Here is an 18,599-nt window from a genome sequence, read left to right as displayed (position 1 = left end):
TTTACATGGTCGTTCCATTCCTGGAAAATTCAGTGAATGTTAAAACCATGAAAAAAGTTGTGTATATGTAAAATGGGGGTAGGTTCTAGGCATAGACGACCAGATTGCTCATGTACAGTTATTTTGGATATCTAGAAAGATACCCAAAAGTTACTGGAGGGCTGACCCTTCCTGTGGGCCGTCCCTGGCTCCTTCCCACTAAATGGCAGTGGCTCCCAGTCTCTGTGACCAGCAGAAAGTCCCCCAGTGACATTCACTGTGCCCTCTGGGGTAGAACTCCCCACCCTAGGGATTGCTCTACAGAATTTCTAGGGCAGTGAGGGTGGGTGCCTGGTGGGTGCCTGGTGGGTGAGGGGGCAGACTGGAACGCTGGCTGTAGTTCCTTGGGGAGGGCAGAGGAGGACAGCTGAAACCCTGTGGGATAAGACTAGTCAGGGAGGGCTTCCTGGAGGAGAGACCCTGGGAGCCATGTGGTTTTAGATCTGGAGTCCCAGAGCAAGGACTTTTTCAGAAGCCAGAGCACTTTTGTGACTTCCTCAGTAGGCTTTGCCAGCTTTTCTGGCCTTACTGTGGAGCAAATTATCTTTTCCACGGACTCTAAAACTGAGCTTCTCTGAGGGATGAGGAAAGGTCCCCTCTACCACTCCATTCTGTATCCCAGGATGTACCCTCTCCAGGAGGCGGAAGTGTCTTCCTACAGATTTTCTCAGTCAGAACAACTGATTCCTCCCAAAGAGACCAGAGAGATGTCCTGTGTTGGAGGAAGGGGATTTTAAGACTTGGCCTCTCTTATCCCACCCCAACCCCCCACCCAGCTGCCTGGAGCTGAGCATTTCTCCCCATGGTTATGTCTTCCTTCTTGTTTCATATACTTCTGAGGAGTGAGGGGAGAAAAACCCACATGAGCATAGGAGTTAATTAGCTTGATGTAAAGGGAAGGAGTTTTTAAAAAAAAAAAAAAGCTGTACATGAAATAATAAATACATGCCTCACATAAACATTTATGGTCCTCTATTTACTGAAAAAAAAAAAGACAGATGGAATATGTTTGTCTTTGAGAAGTTTTTATAGATTCAACAGCCATTTCCTCTGGATTGTCAACCCATCATTCTCGGACTGTTTGGGGCTTGGATAAAAACAAATGGGTTTCAGTGATCATCACTGTGGCTCCCTTCCTAATGATTTGGGGGCAGCCAGGAGCCTGTGTGGGCTCAGGGCACTCCAGGTAGTGGCAAGACTTCTTTTTTTTTTTTTTAAATTTTTATTTATTTACTTGATAGACAGAGAGAGATCACAAGTAGGCAGAGAGGCAGGCAGAGAGAGAGGGGGAAGCAGGCTCCCTGCTGAGCAGAGAGCCCGATGTGGGGCTTGATCCCAGGACCCTGAGATCATGACCTGAGCCGAAGGCAGAGGCTTAAACCACTGAGCCACCCAGGAGCCCCAGTGGCAAGACTTCTGACGGGAGATGTGGGAAACCTTACAGTCTTAGAACCACCGACTCTCCTTGTGGGTCATCGGTGATGTCACAAAATCTTGGAACTGTAGTCATTGAAATGCCTAGCTGTGGAAAAATGCATCATCACAGAAGGAGAGAATTGGGGAATTTTAGAATCCCAGATGCATGGAAATTTCTCATTTTGGAATCTTCGTGGCTCAACATGAGGAAATGTAGAAACTGAGAATTTTAAGAGATATCAGAGTTTATTAGACCCCCTCATACTTACATATGCTAAATAACCACAGTGCTTTCTTCTGCCAGCCCTTGGATCCCTGCTTTGTGCCGCTCCCTCCTCACTCAACCTGGAATCTTCTCTCACTCCCAGAGGGGCATTAGTAGTCATTTACACTGGGTGTGGGTACAGCCTTTCAGCCTTGCCCAGGGAAGGAGCTGGGAGGAGGAGGAACAGCAGGGCAGGCAGAAGGCATGAAACAACAGGGGGAGGGCAGGGGCTCCTAGAGACTCACCATGACCAGAGGAAGGCCCAGAGGATGTGCTGGGCATCACAGCTCTTCTGTCAGCTGCCTTATCTCATGTGGACGTGCCTGTACCCTGTAGGGCTGTCCCTTCTGGAAGCCATTAACAGGAAGGGTAGCCAGAGGTTCCGTGGGTACACTCACACACCCCTTGCCCTGCAAGTACTGGTGATGTGCTGGGAGGGAAGGGGTCCTATTTACGGACCAGGGCACTAGATGAGGGTCCTGGCCACGGTAGGGATGGAAGAATAGCCTACTCTGTCTTTGGTCTATGCTCAAGGATGGATTTTAAGCACAGTTTTTAAATTATTAGAATAGTAGGGAATATTTCAAAATGTGTAATACAGAGGATTTTTTCATTATTTTAAAAAATATTTTATTTATTTGCTAGAGAAAGAGAATGAGAGAAAGTATAAGCAGGAGGAGCGGCAGACAGAGGGAGAAGAAGGCAGGGAGTCAGGTGTGGGACTTAATCCCAGGACCCTGGGACCATGACTTGAGCAAAGACAGCCACCTAAACTGACTGAGCCACCCAAGCATCCCAACACAGAGATTTTTTTTTAAGCTATTGAAAAATTTACATAAGGTGATATTCACATTATGTGTGAGTGTGCACAATTTGGTGAATTTCAACAAATGCACAGTCGTTACGTCAGAAATGCAGACACTGTTATAATCAACAATTAGGACTGTTCCCTCACCCCTCCAAAAGAATGATGAGTTTGGAAAACATTCCTTTAATGAAGCCACTGCTCTCCTTGCATCTACTCTGTTCCTTCTGAGGTCTTTTTTTTTTTTTTTTTTAAACACAATGCTCAGACATGGTCCTGCACCGTAAGTCAGGTCTGGTTGCTCCTACTCTCCCCCTCTGATGGCTCCCTGCTCTAAACCCAGATCTTCACCGGGACCTCATAACCCTGCCTCTCAGGTCCAACTTCCTCATCACCTGCCTCTTTCACCTCCGCTCAGTGGACAACAGAGACACCTGGACTTTCTGTGATCTTACCCTGGAGAACGCTCCTACCTCAGGGCTCTTGCTGCTCTGTCTGTTCTTGCTGCTCTGTCTGTGTGAGTGCTCTTTCCCCTGCTTTCACCTGGCTCCTCCTTCCCTTCCCTCAAGTCACTATATAGACCCCCTGACTGTCCTGACCATCCCCATCTCTCTGCATTTTCTAGCTTCTTACCCTTATTGTAAATTCACAACATGCATCTCTAGTGATAGTACAGTATATATTTATCTGTTTACTTTTGAAATTGTTTTCTCCCTTACCTGCCTTCCTAACCTGACTGGTACCAAGACCACAGCATTTCTTCTGATGAGTGTCTGGTCCTGACACGTAGTAGGCATTCAGTATACATCTGCTAAGGAGACAAATGAATAAATAATATTTGATGTACATTTTACATTTGACATTTAAAAAATTTTCCATTTTTTGTGACTCAGGTTATTTTAATGTCTATGAAGTTTGAATCTTGCTCTTTTTGTTCTATATAACTCTTACAAGTATTTTCTCTTCTAATTAGAACCTTTAATAAATGCAGCAAAGCCCCTCATTAGATGCCTTGTGATGAGGCACGTTCATATAAAACATCACTGGCCCTGGCCTCTGCTCTCTGTCCAGCCCCTTCACAAATGGGGCATTGAGAGCCCATGCTTCTCTGTGGCTTACAGGGCATGCTGGCCTTAGGAACTGATTGCTTCATAACCATATGAGAGGTTCTCAGTTCCTGTGTTCTGTGTGTTTTGCGATAATGGGCTAGTTCCAACAGAAAGAGACAGCGAGAAAGGGAACACATGCAGGGGGAGTGAGAGAGGGAGAATCAGGCTTCCCACCAAGGAAGGAACCTGATGCAGCATTTGATCCTAGGACCCTGGGATCACGACTGGAGCGGAAGGTAGATGCTTTACTGCTGAGCTACCCAGGTGCCCCCTAATCATTCTTTTATTACTGGATATATATAGGTTGTCTTCACTTCTTTTCTGTTATAAATGACCCTGAAGTGGTAAATCAAGAGATGTTTGTTCATTTTAACAAGAATGTTCAGAGTGGTGAGAGTGCAGGGAAGAGTTGCTTTCCTATACTGCTGATGGTATAAACGGATATCTTTGTTTTGGAGAGCACCTTGAACTGCAGGTAATAAAATTCTTAAAATTTTGCATGTCCTTTGACTCAGCAGCCCCACATCTAGGAATTTATCTTAAGGCCATAAATATGGATGGACATAAAGACAGGTATGTAAGGACATTCATTACATGATGGTTTCTACTTTTAAAACTTTCTGAGCAATCTTAATCCCAGCTCTTGAGGAAAGGTTAAATAAAGCATGTATAAACATATACTGGAATACTGTACAGTCATTAAAATTATTTGCTGGAAGGGGCTTTTTACAGTTGGCTATACCAGATAAGCTTGTATCAGACCTTTCCTCTAGATAAATATAGAAACCAACTCTTTGAAGACATTAAAGGGCCATGAAGGCATCCAGGGCTTGAAAAACCAACATTGTAAGGAGGAAAGAAGTACACTGATGTGAATCTGACACTCTTTGCCACTTCTTCCTTCCAAGTATTAGCCAGTTTTCAAATGGTATAGGACCCAGAGTCACAGAGCTGTGTCTCTACAGCCTTACTGTATTAGAGAGACAAAAACTGGAGTTTAAGATTACCAAGATAGGCAGTTCTGGAAGAGCCAAGATTCCATGGAGACAGGCAGTGGCAAAATGCAAGCCTAACATTTAGCATCTTGCTTTGCCTTTCAAAACATTTGTTGCTTCTTAAGTGGCACAGGCTAAGTGGCTGAGAGAGCAACCGAGGATGGAAGTTAAGAGGTTGAGAAGCTAGGTAGAGCTTTATTTCAACAGCCTCAAGTTCTAGGAAGATAAAACTGAAGCTTATTGTCAACCAAGGAGGAAGAGCCCTGGCATCCCAGGCTTCTAGTTGGGGTCCCTGAAGGGGACCTTTGGAGAAAGGATGAACAAGAAATAGAGCAACTTTTACAAAGCCTTAAAACCACATTTGAAACAGCTAAAGACTAAACTGGATAAAGATGATCTTCCCCTCCTTTAACTTCTTTTAAGAAGCAAAAGAAAATCCCCTCTTTTCATACACAACATTGGGAATTCACTGAAAAATTATGAGGGATAAAGGAGGCAGGACCATGGGTGGGGGGAAAAATCATGGTAAAAACAGACTCATAGGTGATCCACATTTTGGAGTTATCAGACACAAGATTTAAAATACCTATGATGGGGCACCTGGGTGGCTCAGTGGGTTAAGCCGCTGCCTTCGGCTCAGGTCATGATCTCAGGGTCCTGGGATCGAGTCCCATGTTGGACTCTCTGCTCAGCGGGGAGCCTGCTTCCTCCTCTCTCTCTTTCTGCCTGCTTCTCTGCCTAATAAATGCCTTGTGATCTCTCTGTCAAATAAATAAATAAAATCTTTTAAAAAAACCTATGATGAATATATTCAAGAAAATAGATTGCCAAATGGAAAATTTCAACAGATATCTGAAAACTATAAGAAATCAAAGAAATAGAAAATTTAAAACTGAAAGACTAAATTTAAGAACTCAAAAGATGGATTTAATAGATTAGATATAGTTAAAGAGAAGATTAATGAATTCGAAATAAGTTAGGGGACAATAGACGGAAGCATGAATTTAAAAAGGATGGACATTACAGAAAAGAGCATAAAAGATTCATAAAACATGGTGAAAAGTCCTAAAGTACATTGTTTCCCCAGAAATATACAGGGAAGATAATGGGTAGAAGTCATGTCTAAAGTGATAATGGCCAGCAATTTTCCAAAACTGACAGAAAAATGTTAAGTCACGTATTTAAATAGCCCTACGAACCTCAAGCACAATAAATAACAAAGAAATTCCCAGCTAGGCACATCTTAGTCACAGACTGCTGAGAACTAAACATAAAGAGAAAACCTTAAAAATAGGACTTAGGGGGGTAAGGTAGTATCTTGAAAGACATAGAGACGACTTTCTGATAGAAATTCTGTAATTCAGAAGACCATTGAATGATTCTGTAATGTACTAAAATAAGGTGACTGCCAGCCTAGAATTCTATACCCTCAGAAGTCAAAGTGAAAGCACAAAATTTCAGACAAACAAAAGTTGAGAGCATTCCTTGCCAGCAGACTTACAATTTTTAAAATATCTTCATGCAGAAGGAAAATAACTCCCATATGGAAGCAGGGGGAAGAGAAAACATTTGAATAGATAGAGACTATATCAAACAACAATGATATCTGGTGAGGTTTAAAAATATATGTATAATTAAAATACACAATAAAAATAACCCAGAGAGAGACAGAAAATGCATGTGTGTAAAGAATCCCGAGGTTCTTGTATTTTTCAGGAGGTGGTAAATATACTAATCTGTATTAGATGGTAGTAAGTCAATGAAGGATGCTATAATTGCTGAATAACCACTAATAATAAAAGAATGTGTGTTTAACAAGCTAATAGAGATAGAAAATAGTATGATAAAAAAGACTTGATTAACCTGAAAGAATGCAAGGAAGGAGAGGAAAAGAATATAGAGTAGGTGGGACAAATAAAACACAGATAGTAAGATTATAGATTTAAAGCCAAATGTAAGTTAGTTATATGAAATGAAAATGGTATAAATGGACTAAATACTCAAAAACAAAGATTGTCAGAGTAGATAGAAATTATTTTCTAGAAGAATATTGCATTAATAAGGATGCTTTGGGTTGTATGTAACAGAAGGCCCATCCAAGATAGGCTTGAAACACTAGGGGAACTCTGCTCTTCACATAAAAGGTTCTTGGTGTCACCAGTGCTCCAGTGTCTCTTGGTTTCTTGCCATTGTCTTCCAACTAGCTTCCCTTGGGATGACGAAATGCTCTCTACTAGCTGGGGAGGCCTCATGCCTCTTCAGTTGCCTGTAGAGGAGAGGTTGGTCTTTCCCCAGGCTTCAAACTGAAGTCCCAGGACTCCTATTAAACCAGCTTGTGTTGTGTGCCCAGCTCTGAGCCAGTCAGTGTGGCACCATCGCTGGTAAGAGATCATACTAGTGGGTTCAGGCTTCCACAGCCCCCTGTGGAATGGGGTTAATCAGAACAGTGAGAGCACACACTCACATAGTCTCTCCTGGGTTCCAGGTGTTCTGTTGTAAGCATTTTACATGTGGTATATGAACCCATTTCACTTTCATGAACTGGCACAGAGATGTTAAACCATTTAACTTAGACAGGTCACAGCTAGTCAATGGCAAAACCAGGATTCCAATCTAGTCAGTCAGGCCCCAGAATCCTGCTTTCTGTCTATGCTGTGTCTCCTCAAGCCCCGTAGAAAGATATAGGAAATATGGACCTTCTTAGGGACCAAATACTAGGTGTTATGGACAGGATGTTTGTGCTTCCTCAATCCATATGTTGAAGTCCTAACCCGCACATGACTGTATTGGAGATGGGGCCTCTAAGGAAGTAATTAAGGTTAAATGAGGTCATAAGGGTAGTGCCTTGGTTCAATACAATTAGAGTCCTTATAAGAAGAGGTTGTATGCATTCCCTCTCTCCCTTCCTCTCTTCTTCTCTCAATCTCTCTCTCTCTCTGTCTCTGCATGCACTGAGGGAAAGCCATATGGGAGATATAGTGAGAAGACCACCATCTACAAGCCAGGGAGAAAGCTCTCACCAGAAACCAAATCAGCAGGAATCTTGATCTTGGACTTCCTGTCTCCAGAACTGTGAGGAAAGGACATGTCTGTTGTTTAAGCCCGCCGGCCTGTGGTATTTTGTTATGGCAGCCCAAGCCGACTAATACACTGGGGAAAGCAATCACTGTATCCAGTCTAAATCCCTTCATGATGTGGAACAGCATCAGGCCAACACTGCCTTCCAAGTCCGAGAGAGCTGGGCTTGCATCTTGATTCCACCCTTTCCCAGCTGCATGACCTTGGACAAGTCAGTTACTCTTTCTCTAGAAAATGGCGTTCATAATTCTGGCATGGAAAGAGCCCAGTATTGCTCAGGTTTCACTAGCCTGAGTCCCCGTAAATCCAGCTCAGCTTTAAAGGGGGAGTTTATAGAGTTTTTGTGATGTGGGCTAAGAGATGAGGGGCTGTCAGAAGCCTGGTGTGAGGCCTTGAGGGCTGGGCTCTGGAGCTCCAGAAGCCTGCCTGGGTTACAGGCCCCCTGATGGCTGTGAGTGCCCCAGGGCGGCTCTAAGGTGGCGGAGTGGGCCCTGGCCGGCCCATCCCAGCCAGGCTGTGGAGATGAGAAAGAACCTGGCTAGCTGCCTTCCTGCTTCTCTTCATAAGCCCCCACCTCCTGCTGTTCGCCAGGCCTTTGGGCCTGGTGAGGAAGGGAGAGGGGACAGTGCAGCTTCGGGAGGCAAAAGGGGTCTTGTAGGGGGGTGGCCACACCGTCTGTGCCTCTGCTGTGTGTCCTGAGGGAGCCATTTGCTCTTTCTGGGCCTGAGAAGGGGAGCCCCTTGTCTCCTGTCCTGTGGGACCTATGGCGTTCCTCCTCCTGGCCCGACTCTACCACGACTCAGAGGGAGAAGCTGAGGCTCAGAGAGGGGACCAAGGCCCTGCTCTGCACTGGCGGAGCCTGCAGCGCCTAGGCTCAGACTCGAGACCCTGGGAGCCTGAAATTGCCCTTCTTTGGCCATTAGTGCTCCCTATCTGGGAGCACATGCTTCTGTTTCTGGAGGCACAGACCAACCAGAGAGCCTATGCCTGTGTCTCCTCTGCCTGTTAAGAGAGCAAAACGGAGGGGCCTTTATGGAGATGCTGACTCTGCACCAGACCCTGTGCGTCTAAGTACGGGAACTCATTTAATCCTCACAGCCATGTTTGGGAGCCGGGAGTCTTAGCCCTATTTTATATATGAAGAAACCGAGGATCAGAAGGGTGAGGTAGCCCATCTAGGGTCAGATGGCCAGAAAGTTGATGGTAGAATCAGGCCTTCAACCTAGCTGTGTGGGTCACAAAAGCAAGTCACAGTGTCTGGCATGGGGGGATGTGGTGGTTAACTTGGGACAGTCCTTCCAGCCACCCTCTTCCCCAGGGTTTCCAGGCACCTACTGTGGGCCTAGTCGTGTGCCAGGATAGGGAAATCCCCGAGTGGGCCCAGGTGTCTACAGAGCCTGCTTCCTAGGCAACCAGGACAGGCCTGTCCCTCATCTGGGTCCCTGTTTTCTGTGTGTGAAGTAGGTTGAACAAAATTATGTCTCAGGATACACTGACATTTAGCAGCTCTGGGCTCCACAACCCTTGTCCTTAAGGAGCTTATAGACTTGTGGGGGAGGCAGGGTTTTACATGCCCTTAACAGCATCGGTGCGGTAGTACAGAGTATGACAGTCTTGATTTTGTGGGGATGTTGTGGAAATTTAGAAATAAAATATGTCAAGTATTTGGCTGTGCCCAGTGAGCATAAAGTGTACCCGGAAGGGCAGCTGGTCATAGGGACTTCTGGGAGCTGAGGTGGGGGAACTCAGGAAGGGCAGGAAGGTTCTGGAAGGAGATGCACTTCTACCATGCTCTGGGGGCCCAGAGGAGTTTGGGAGGTGTCAGGCTACCCTCATTGGACAGGCAAGGATGTGTGGAGTTATCAGACACCCACAAAGCATTGTGGGAGTGCAAGGTAACGCCCAGGGTCAGGGCTGAGCCCCCGGGAAGTGAGGGCCCCCCAGCCAGGCTGAAGGCACTCCATTCATTGAGGGTCTGCCGGGGCCAGCCCTGTGTTCAGGGTCTGACAGTAGTTTCCACCTCTTCAACTCCACCCTCTAAAAATTCTCCCCATGCTGTGGAGGCAGGAAGGTATGATAGTTTCGGATTTTGAATTTCTGCCTTTCGAATACCTACAAAACCCTATCTCTAAATTCTGCACTAGCTCAGGTGTTGGCCAGTTGCAATCCCAGAATCAATGAGCTGTTTTGTCGATAAGGTTTTATTGAAACACAGTCCCATTCCTTTGTTTATGTCCTGTGTGTGACTGCTTTTCGCTGTTGAGTCTTTGGGGCAGAGACTCTGTGGTTGCAAAACCTACAGTATTTACTGTCTTGCCCTTTACAGAAGGAAGTTGGCTAGATTAAAAGTGTCTGCTAGACTAGAGAGTGGAATCAGAAGATTCCGTGTGAGTCTGAGCCCTACACTTGCTGCGTGAGCTTAGGAGAATTGCTTGCCCCCTCTGAGCCTGCCCAGCCAACTCTCGGGGGTTGTAGTGAAGCTCGTAGGTGATGGCTGCAAGACGTTTTGTGGACTGCAAAGTGTCATCAGCCTGGCACTGGGAGGGCACTAAAGGTCTGCTTGTGGGCAAATGAGGAATAGTCACCATGCAGGCCTTCCTAGACCTGGCTGCTGGCCGCTCCAGGGACGGCAAGGGGATGGCATCTGGACCCGAGATGCTGAATGCATCATTGTTCTTCTTGTGCAGACTTGGCAGGTTTGAGCATAAATTAAAATTCTTGTGGGGAGTCACCTTATATATGGTACCACTTTATAGCCAAGTCATTACGGTAATTTGCAAAACTCTCTGGTGTGTAACTGGAGTCATTTGCTTCACATTTGCTGGCTGTGACCTCATTGAGGCCGCCTGGTCTTGGATTTGGTGACCCCTGAGCCTTGGGGACTTGGTCTTCTGAGTCTGGACTCAGGGTTATCCAGACCTGATCTTCCAGCAACAGAAGGCAGGGTCTTGCTTCGCACAAGAATAAATAGGAGAAATCATTCTGGTTACCATCCTCCTGCCTTTTCAAGAGCTTACTGTGAGCTGGGAACCATGCCAAAGGTGTTGTGTCCATAATCTCATGGAATTGTCCTCACAGCCTGCGAGTAGTTATTAGCACCATTTGATAGATGAGAAAACAGAGACTTCAAGAGGAAAGTAAACCAAACTCTTACCTAGTCCCAGGGAGGCCAGTCACGTTCCACCAGGGGTTTGCTGTGCGACCAAGGCAGGTCCTTTCCTTCTTTAAGCCTCAGTTTCTTCGGCTAGTAATTAAATGGATGGGCAGTCAGTCCCAGCCCTGAATTGCTCACTAACTCATAAAAATGAACACAGGCCTTCCCCACCCTCCAGTTCTGCAAAGAAGCATCACTTACATGAAAGCCAGGTCCAGGATCTGCTCTTGGATCCAGTGGTACAGTGGGGGAGATATGGCTGCTGAGTGTAGCCCCTTCCTAGAGCATCCCCAGCCTGCCCCAGGGCCAACGTGCCCCTCTCATTCCTCTGCCTCTGTAGAGAAATACTCCATCCTCACTCCCCAGAGACAGAGAGTGAGCAGGGGTGGGTCCTGTGATGCTTTTGGGGTCACAGAAGCAAGATGCCAATAGGCACGAGGGCAGTGGCAGGTCTTCTGGCTGACTTGGGCCTGTGGTGGGGAGTGGTGACAGTGCCCACATCTTTCTAGTGGTGGCAGCATCTCTGGGGCACACGTTATAGCCTCTGGTTTTATATCCAGCCTTTGAGAAAGCAGGTGGCCTAGGGAAGCCTCTGGCACGGGCTTTAGGAGCAATTGCCGGGCAACCTGGTATGGTCACTTGCCAAGTCTGATGTGCACGTCCCTCTGCAAGTTAGGGAAGCTCATGGATTTATCCAGGGCACTGTGAAGGTCACACAAGACAAGGGCCTGAATGGGCTGGGAGCCCCAAAGCATCATCAAACTGTGACCTGCTCCATCCTTCCTCCCGCCAAGAGCTGGCTTGTTTATTTGCTGTAGGAAGACTTTTTACTATATCTAGTGGAGAAGAAGCCAGCAGGCCTCAGTTATTTGCTGGGTAATAACTGTTTTTTGTTTTGTTTTGTTTTGTTCTCCCCATGGAGGTGATGGGTTTGCCTTTCAGGTGTGTTTTTTACTCCTTTGTGACCTTAGGTAAACCACTAGACCTCTCTGAGTCTTGATGTGCTTGTCTGTAGGCAGAGTAGTCTTACCCGTCTGGCAGAGCTGTCATGGAGACTGAGGTTTAAGAGTCACTGGAATGGTTTTTGACCTCCCCAAAGCCTCCCCAGCATGATCTTCATTGGAGTCATAGGTGGGGATGTTTGCTAGGGGATCCCCAGTTGTTCCTCAGTTGACTGAGAGGCAGCAGGACAGGACCTAGGCTTTGAAGCCTCAGAGATCTGGGTTTGGACTGTGGCCCACTTCTTACAGAGCCCTGAGCCTGATCAGAGACACCTAATCTCTCCAAAACTCAATTTTTCTCATCTGAAAAATGGCTAGAATGAGCCCACCACACATGGATGGACACTTAGATGGATCGATGTGCCTGCTGCCCAGGAAGGGTTGATAAATGCTGGGCTCCCCTATGCCTCTCTACACATCCTCCTTGAGTAACCCAGAGGCCCCAGTTCATCTGGTGGGTTTTTGAAGGATGCTCAGAACCCGGTCCCCGACCCAAAGATTCTGGGAGAAAGACCCTGGCGGAACAACCCCATGTGATGATTAAGCTTTCTTTGCTCCAAATGCTATTAATGCTCATAAAATTATCCACAGTTTTCTGAGGCCCAGGCCCAGGGTTTGCCTCAATGGGACAATAAAAGCGCATGCAGAAACGATTTGGAACAGGGAAAGACCGCCAAGCAGGGACGGAGCTAAACGAGCGGCAGCCTGCTCTCATTAACTCAGGCCGTTCACATTTGTTACCAGGGATTTCTTTTTAATTAAAAAACAACCAAGTTATTAAAAATAAGTTTGTGAGGGGCTGGCCCAGCAGCAGCCTGAGCCAGCGGGAGTGAGCATTCCTTGCAACGGGAATGAGCCCAGGACTCAGCCTGGGAATGTGAGGGGGCTTCTGAGCGAATCTTCCTCCATGCCCTCTGGAGGAGGCTGACCTGTGCCTGGAAACACAGAGGTTCCTCTGAGCCCCTTCCCTGCCCCAGACCTTGGGAGGGTTGCATTCTGCTCTGCAAACTGGACTTTGCTTGGCAGGTGGATGCCTGGTGACTGGCAGAGCTGTGGGCACACAGAGAGTTAGCACTGAGTGTCCAGCTTCCTGGGCAGAAGGGCCTGCCTCTGGGCTGGGCTGGAATTAGGGTTGGGGGGAAGTGGATTCCTTGAGGATGGGGTCAGGTTTTTGTCTTAAGAGGCCACTTCTTGTTACATAGCCATTCAGAATTGGGGTTTGGGTTTGGACAGACCTAAGCCCGAGTTCCTGCCTAGATTCTTAGCGGTGTGATCTCAGACCCAAGGTCCCTGAACCTCTGCCTGCTCTCTACAGTGAGGATGACCTCTAGTCTTCCTAAAAACCCTGTCACTGGGCAAGGCAGGGCAACTGATAGGCTGTCAAAGAACCGTGGAGAAATTGGAGGCGTGAATAGCTGTGTACCACATTTCCATGGTGTAACACAATTTGGGGAAAAAAAGCAGATTGAGTTTTGGTAATAACAAGAGCAGATGGGGTTTGGTGAGCACCTGCTCCATGACCTACGACGTCTGTGCTGCTCACCCGGCTTGCTGAGCAGCACAGCCCCAGCACACGTCTGTGACCCTTGTCCAGTGAGTGTTTGGTGACCAGCATGATGGTCATAGACTATAGGATCCTAGAGGCAGGAGCTTGTCCGCCTGGCTCGCCAGGGTTTCCTGCCCCTAGTGGTGTGATAGTACATCATAAAGACTCGGTATTTGTGTAATGGTCATTCAGCCACAGGAGCTCAGCATCCACATCTGAGTATTGGGGATTTTGCTCCCAATCCTGCTGGTGATTGTGGAAATTAAATAAGGGATCTTGGTGCCTTGAATGCAGCAGGGGTTCAGTGAACGTGGGCTCAGGGCTGCTGTGTCCCACGCTGTGCCCTCGTGACTGCCCTCTCTCCCTGTACCCCTCTGCAGGCTGTCCCCACTCACCTTCTTTCCTCTTCCTGTCTTTCTTTGCATAGTGAACGGGAGCTACGGCCACTGCACCCCAGGCTCAGAGAAGAGCCTGCTGGACCTGGACCTTGTGGAAGGCCCCGGCCCCACCTGCCGCCAGGGACTTTTTCTCCATGCAGGCACCCCACCACCCCGGGGCCAGCCCCCAGCCTGCGAGAGGCTCCTGCATTTCCCCCACCCCAGCAGGTAAGTGCTCCATCCTTACCCATCAGCTGCTTTTTGTGGACACTTCCTGAAGGCCAAGGACCAAGGGCCTTGTCTGCCCTTGTGGGATCTAGTCTGCCTGGTTATGGGACATACGGGGAAACTGAGGCACACGAGGGCCAGGGACCAGCCAGAGGCCAGTAGCACAATGAAGGAGGCCTGGTCTAAGCCTTGAACACCCCACGTTGCAGTGCCTCATAAGACAGATGGTTTCACTGAGGTGTGTTTCCCCCTTGCAGAAGCTGAGGTGGCTTTTCACAGAGAATCAGAAATTGCGGAAGAGGAAGACTCAGGGGTGGGATGGGGAAGGAGCACCCAGCTCAGGGTTCATGCACATTGCAGTGTCAAGCCCTGGGCGACTTGGAGCATGGCGAGGGAGGGGTTCCTCCGCCTGGGGCCATCTCCTGCCCTAGGAAGCCGTGCCTCTCAGAGCCCTGCCAGGGGACCGCCATCCAGTGCCTGCACATTTCCGGTCATGTCTGCTTGTGGGCGGATGTTTGATCACATCGTGTATCGGGTTAGCATCTGCCTCCTGTGGCTCTCCCGGGGTCCCTGCTGTGCCTCTGTGCCCTCTGGTCTGCTGACAGGCAGAGGTCAGCCACGGGCAGGCCTCTGTGCCCCCAGCTTGGCCCGGGCCCGCACTTCAGGGCCCGGACATGCTGGCTGAGGCCTGCTTCACACACCAGAGACTCTAAAAAATGGCCTAGTGGCCTGTTCGCAGTTCATTCCTTTATTGATCATTTATTAAGTGTCTGCTGTGTGCCAGGCACTGCGGGGTGCTGGAGATGTCTTGGCAAAGCAAGCAGAGAGCTCCCCAGTGGCGCTCACTTTGCAGTGAGAGCCTCAGGGGAGACGACTCCAGAGCAGGATGCGGATTTTTCCCACACAGAGCCATTTTCCTTTGAGAATGTGGATGCCCTGTGGCCTTCAGGAGTATCAGGGAGACTTCTGACCTATGGGAGTTTGTTAGTCTGCGCACACTGGCTTGACAAAATACCACAGCCCAGGGGGCTCAAACAGCAAAAATGTCTTTTCTCCCAGTTCTAGAGGCTGGGAGTCCCGAGAGCATGGTGTCCCCAGGTTTGGTCTCTCCTCAGGCCTCCTTCCTTGGCCTACACAAGGCCTCCTTCCTGTGGTGTGCGTGGCCTTTCTGCTGTTTGCGCGCTCTTCACCTTAGAAAGACACCCGTCATACTGGATGAGGGCCTCGCCCTCACAGCCTCGATTAACCTTCTTTACTTCCCACAAGTCCCTGTCTCCAAAAGACCATCGCGCTACGGGTTAGGACTTCAACATAAAAATTTTGGAGGGAGACAATTCAGTACATAACAAAGAGCAAGCGTCTTTTAGACTTTGAGCTATCCGTTGTTCAGTGACAGTCCAATGCATTTGTCTGCTTGATTATTCCCGGAGGCTCCCCGAGCAGTCTCTGGTTCCCCAAGGGACATTCTTTCTATCTCAGGGCAAAAGCTATGCTAGCCTAGGGAAAGCTAAAGCAAGTGGGTTGCTTGCCTTTATTTTTTTATTTTTTATTTTATTTTTTCTTAATTTTAATTTTTTAATATAAATTCAGTTTAGTTAACATATTCTGTATTGTTAGTTTCAGAGGTAGAATTTAATGATTCATCAGTTGCAAGCAACATGCAGTGCTCATATTTTAAGTGCCCTCCTTAATCCCCATCACTCTATCCCCCACTCCCCTCCAGCAACCCTCAGTTTTTTTTCCCTAGAGTTAAGAGTCTCTTACGGTTTGCTTCCCTCTCTGTTTTTATCTTATTTTATTTTCCCTTCTCTTCCTCTACATTCATTTCTTTTGTTTCTTAAATGCCACATATGAGTTAAGTCATATGGTATTTATCTTTCTCTGGTTAACTTATTTCGCTTAGCATAATACCCTTTAGTTCTATCCACATCATTGCTAATGGCAAGATTTCATTTTTTGGATGGCTGAGTAATATTCCATTGTATATATAGACCACATCATCTTTATGCATTTGTCTATTGATGGATATCTGGGCACTTTCCACACTTTGGCTATTGCAGACATTGCTGCTGTAAACATTGGGGTGCATGTGCCCTTCGGACCATTACCTTTGTATCCTTCGGATAAATACCAAAATAGTGCAATCGCTAGGTTATAGGATAGCTCTGTTTTTCTTTTTTTGTACAGATGATCAGAAATGTTTGTCATTTTGAGTGTCATTTTGACAATTTAGAGCCTAAAAGAGCCTCTACCTAGAACCCATATCTGGAACTGCACACCAGGATCATTCTGATCTGTGGCCATTTCTCCTGCTGATCAGGCACTGTCACACACTGTCATTCTCCTAAAGCAAAACAGGGCTCCACACCTACCCCATACCCGTCAGACCCTGTCCCTTCTCATTTCCTTGCTGCCTCCCCCCTCCTGATGTCTAGACCCCTGATCCACAGCCTGGGTTCCTAGAGGCCTCTGTGCTTCCTGCCCAGCTTTGTAATACAAATAAAAATTGCTCCTACTTTACAAGGACTTGCTGCTTGTGCCCATCTCTCATTTAATCATCACCCCTAATAAGTGACAATCCTGGAGTGCTTGCTCTGTGCCACACAGGAGGCCAAGCACTCTTCATGTAATTCCCTTACTCAACTCCCATCTGCCAGAGGGTGGGGAGACTGAGGCAGAGAGGCCACAAAACTAGCCCGAAATCACCCAGCAAATGGCAAGAGTTTCAAGTAACTTCAGCAATACCCTGATTTTGTCATTTCTGTGCTAAAAATGACTACCCAACACCACTGTGGTCAGTAGAATGTATTATTACATGCGGTTTGAGGCCTGCTTCCATTACTGACTTTCTGAGTGACCTTGGGCAAAATGCTGACCCTTTCTAGGCCTCATCTCCTTACCTGTAAGATGAGGATAGAAACACAGAGTGCACAGGCCCCCAGTAGTATGGGAAGGCAGTCTGTGATCTGGCTGGCCTCCTTGACTTTGGGCCCAGTGGGCTTCACACATTCACATCTTCGGGCCTTAGCCTACAGAACGCCCCCACCAATTTGGTCTCTTACGTTTGTCAGAACTCTGTCCCCCCCTCAGCAGAGTTGAAGTGTTCCCATGAGAGCTCGTTCTCCATCTTCCCCACAAGAAGGGAAGTTTCTCAAGGGCAGGGACCTGGTTTGTGAACCGTCTCGTGTCCCCAGCATCATCCAGCACAGAGGGCAAAGCCTGCAGAGGGACCTCTCTGGCCCTCCGCCCAGGCCACAGCCCCTGAACCAGTGGGTGCACAGACCCCATGAGATCTGAAGTCACCCTCCCATCCCCTTGAGCCTCTGTTGGAGGAACACTAGTTTTCCCAAGTTCAGCAGCTCCCTTCAGGGTCTGGGATGACAGACAGAAGAACATCGGAGTCCTTGATACTCAGAACGCTGAGGCTGCCAGGAAACCCAACGGTCATCAAGTTCCATCATTTTGCAGGGGAGGAAGCTGGGGCCCCTGGCAGGACAGTGCTGTGGGAAAATCGCACACTGCTGATTCAGGCCCATCGAGGTTCACATTCCTGCTCTAACGCTCCCTGCCTCTGAGGGGTTGGCCAAGCAGCTTCAGTTTTCCTAAGTATAAACCAGATGGTGGGCTCTCCCCTGAAGAATTTGGTTATGCATTCAGCAGATAGCATGCATCGCTGAGCTGCGGTGGCGCTGCGTGGGACGGCCCTCGGGAAAGCGCCCAGTGTGCGGGGCTGCTCAGCGCTAGACTGCTCTGTCCAGGGACCCTCGCCCACAGTGTCCAGATGTGTGACAGGAGTTACCTGGGGAGCCCAGGGCTCAGCCACAGGGCAGGGCAGGAACCGCTGCTGGCTTGCCAGGGACAGAGGGATGGAGAGGGCAGGCAGGGGGCCGCCTCAGCTTACCGAAGCTTGAGTTGCCCTTGCCCCCCAACCCCTGCTGCCATAGGAGGTTTCACTGTTGTATTTGGGTAATTCAGTCACAAGTGCAGTGGCTGTTCTCTGCTGCTGTGGTTCAGCCTGATGCTACCTCTGCCAGGCCCAGGATGATGACCACGCCAGGAACAGCTGTGCTTTTATTTATTTATCTTTTAAGCTTCATGAAGTCAAGCTTCCTATCAGATCCTTCCTATCAGATCTTCCTATCAGGTCCTTAAGCTCCTCAGAGCTTTCTGGTGGCAGCGATGGCCCAGCGTCCCCAGGCCCAGGGAAGGGGGCTGTGCTTTAGCTGTCCTCCCTGGAGTCCACGCTCCTTCTGCTTCCTCCCAGGGGCTGCGCTCTGGGAAGGGAAGAGAGGCCTTTGCTGGCTGAGACAGAGAACTGGTCAAGTGCAGCTGAAAAACAGGAGGGCCCTTTTCACAAGCCTTTATCTGGGGAGCACTTCCTGTCTCCCCTGGAGAAATACACAGCGCCAGGAGAAGGGGAGCCTGGCTCCCGGCCTAAGCCCCGTCACCAGCTTGCTGCTTGGAACTGTGGGCAAACCTTGTGCCCTCTTGGCTCCTTTCCTGTCTCTGCAGTCATGGGGTTGGAGCCTATGTTCTCTGAGGGCCACTGGGTTCTGCCTAACCCTTCCTTCCTCTCTCCATCTCTC

At 48.2% G+C, this 18,599-nt stretch overlaps 1 protein-coding gene across 1 annotated transcript in view; it reads left to right on the top strand.

Annotated features, from left to right (window-relative positions):
* Positions 1–18,599, top strand: part of GLIS1 (GLIS family zinc finger 1) — a 216,828-nt gene that overhangs the window by 116,941 nt on the left and 81,288 nt on the right. Inside the window, exon 2 of the mRNA XM_044238274.1 lies at positions 13,836–14,013. Coding sequence (XP_044094209.1) covers positions 13,836–14,013 — 178 coding nt within the window. The remainder of the gene's footprint in view (positions 1–13,835; positions 14,014–18,599) is intronic.

The sequence above is a fragment of the Neovison vison genome, chromosome 2 (genome assembly GCF_020171115.1).
Source record: "Neovison vison isolate M4711 chromosome 2, ASM_NN_V1, whole genome shotgun sequence".
NCBI classification, from domain to species: domain Eukaryota; kingdom Metazoa; phylum Chordata; class Mammalia; order Carnivora; family Mustelidae; genus Neogale; species Neogale vison.
The sequence above is the reverse complement of the archived record's forward strand: the minus strand, read 5'-3'. Positions and strand labels throughout refer to the sequence as shown.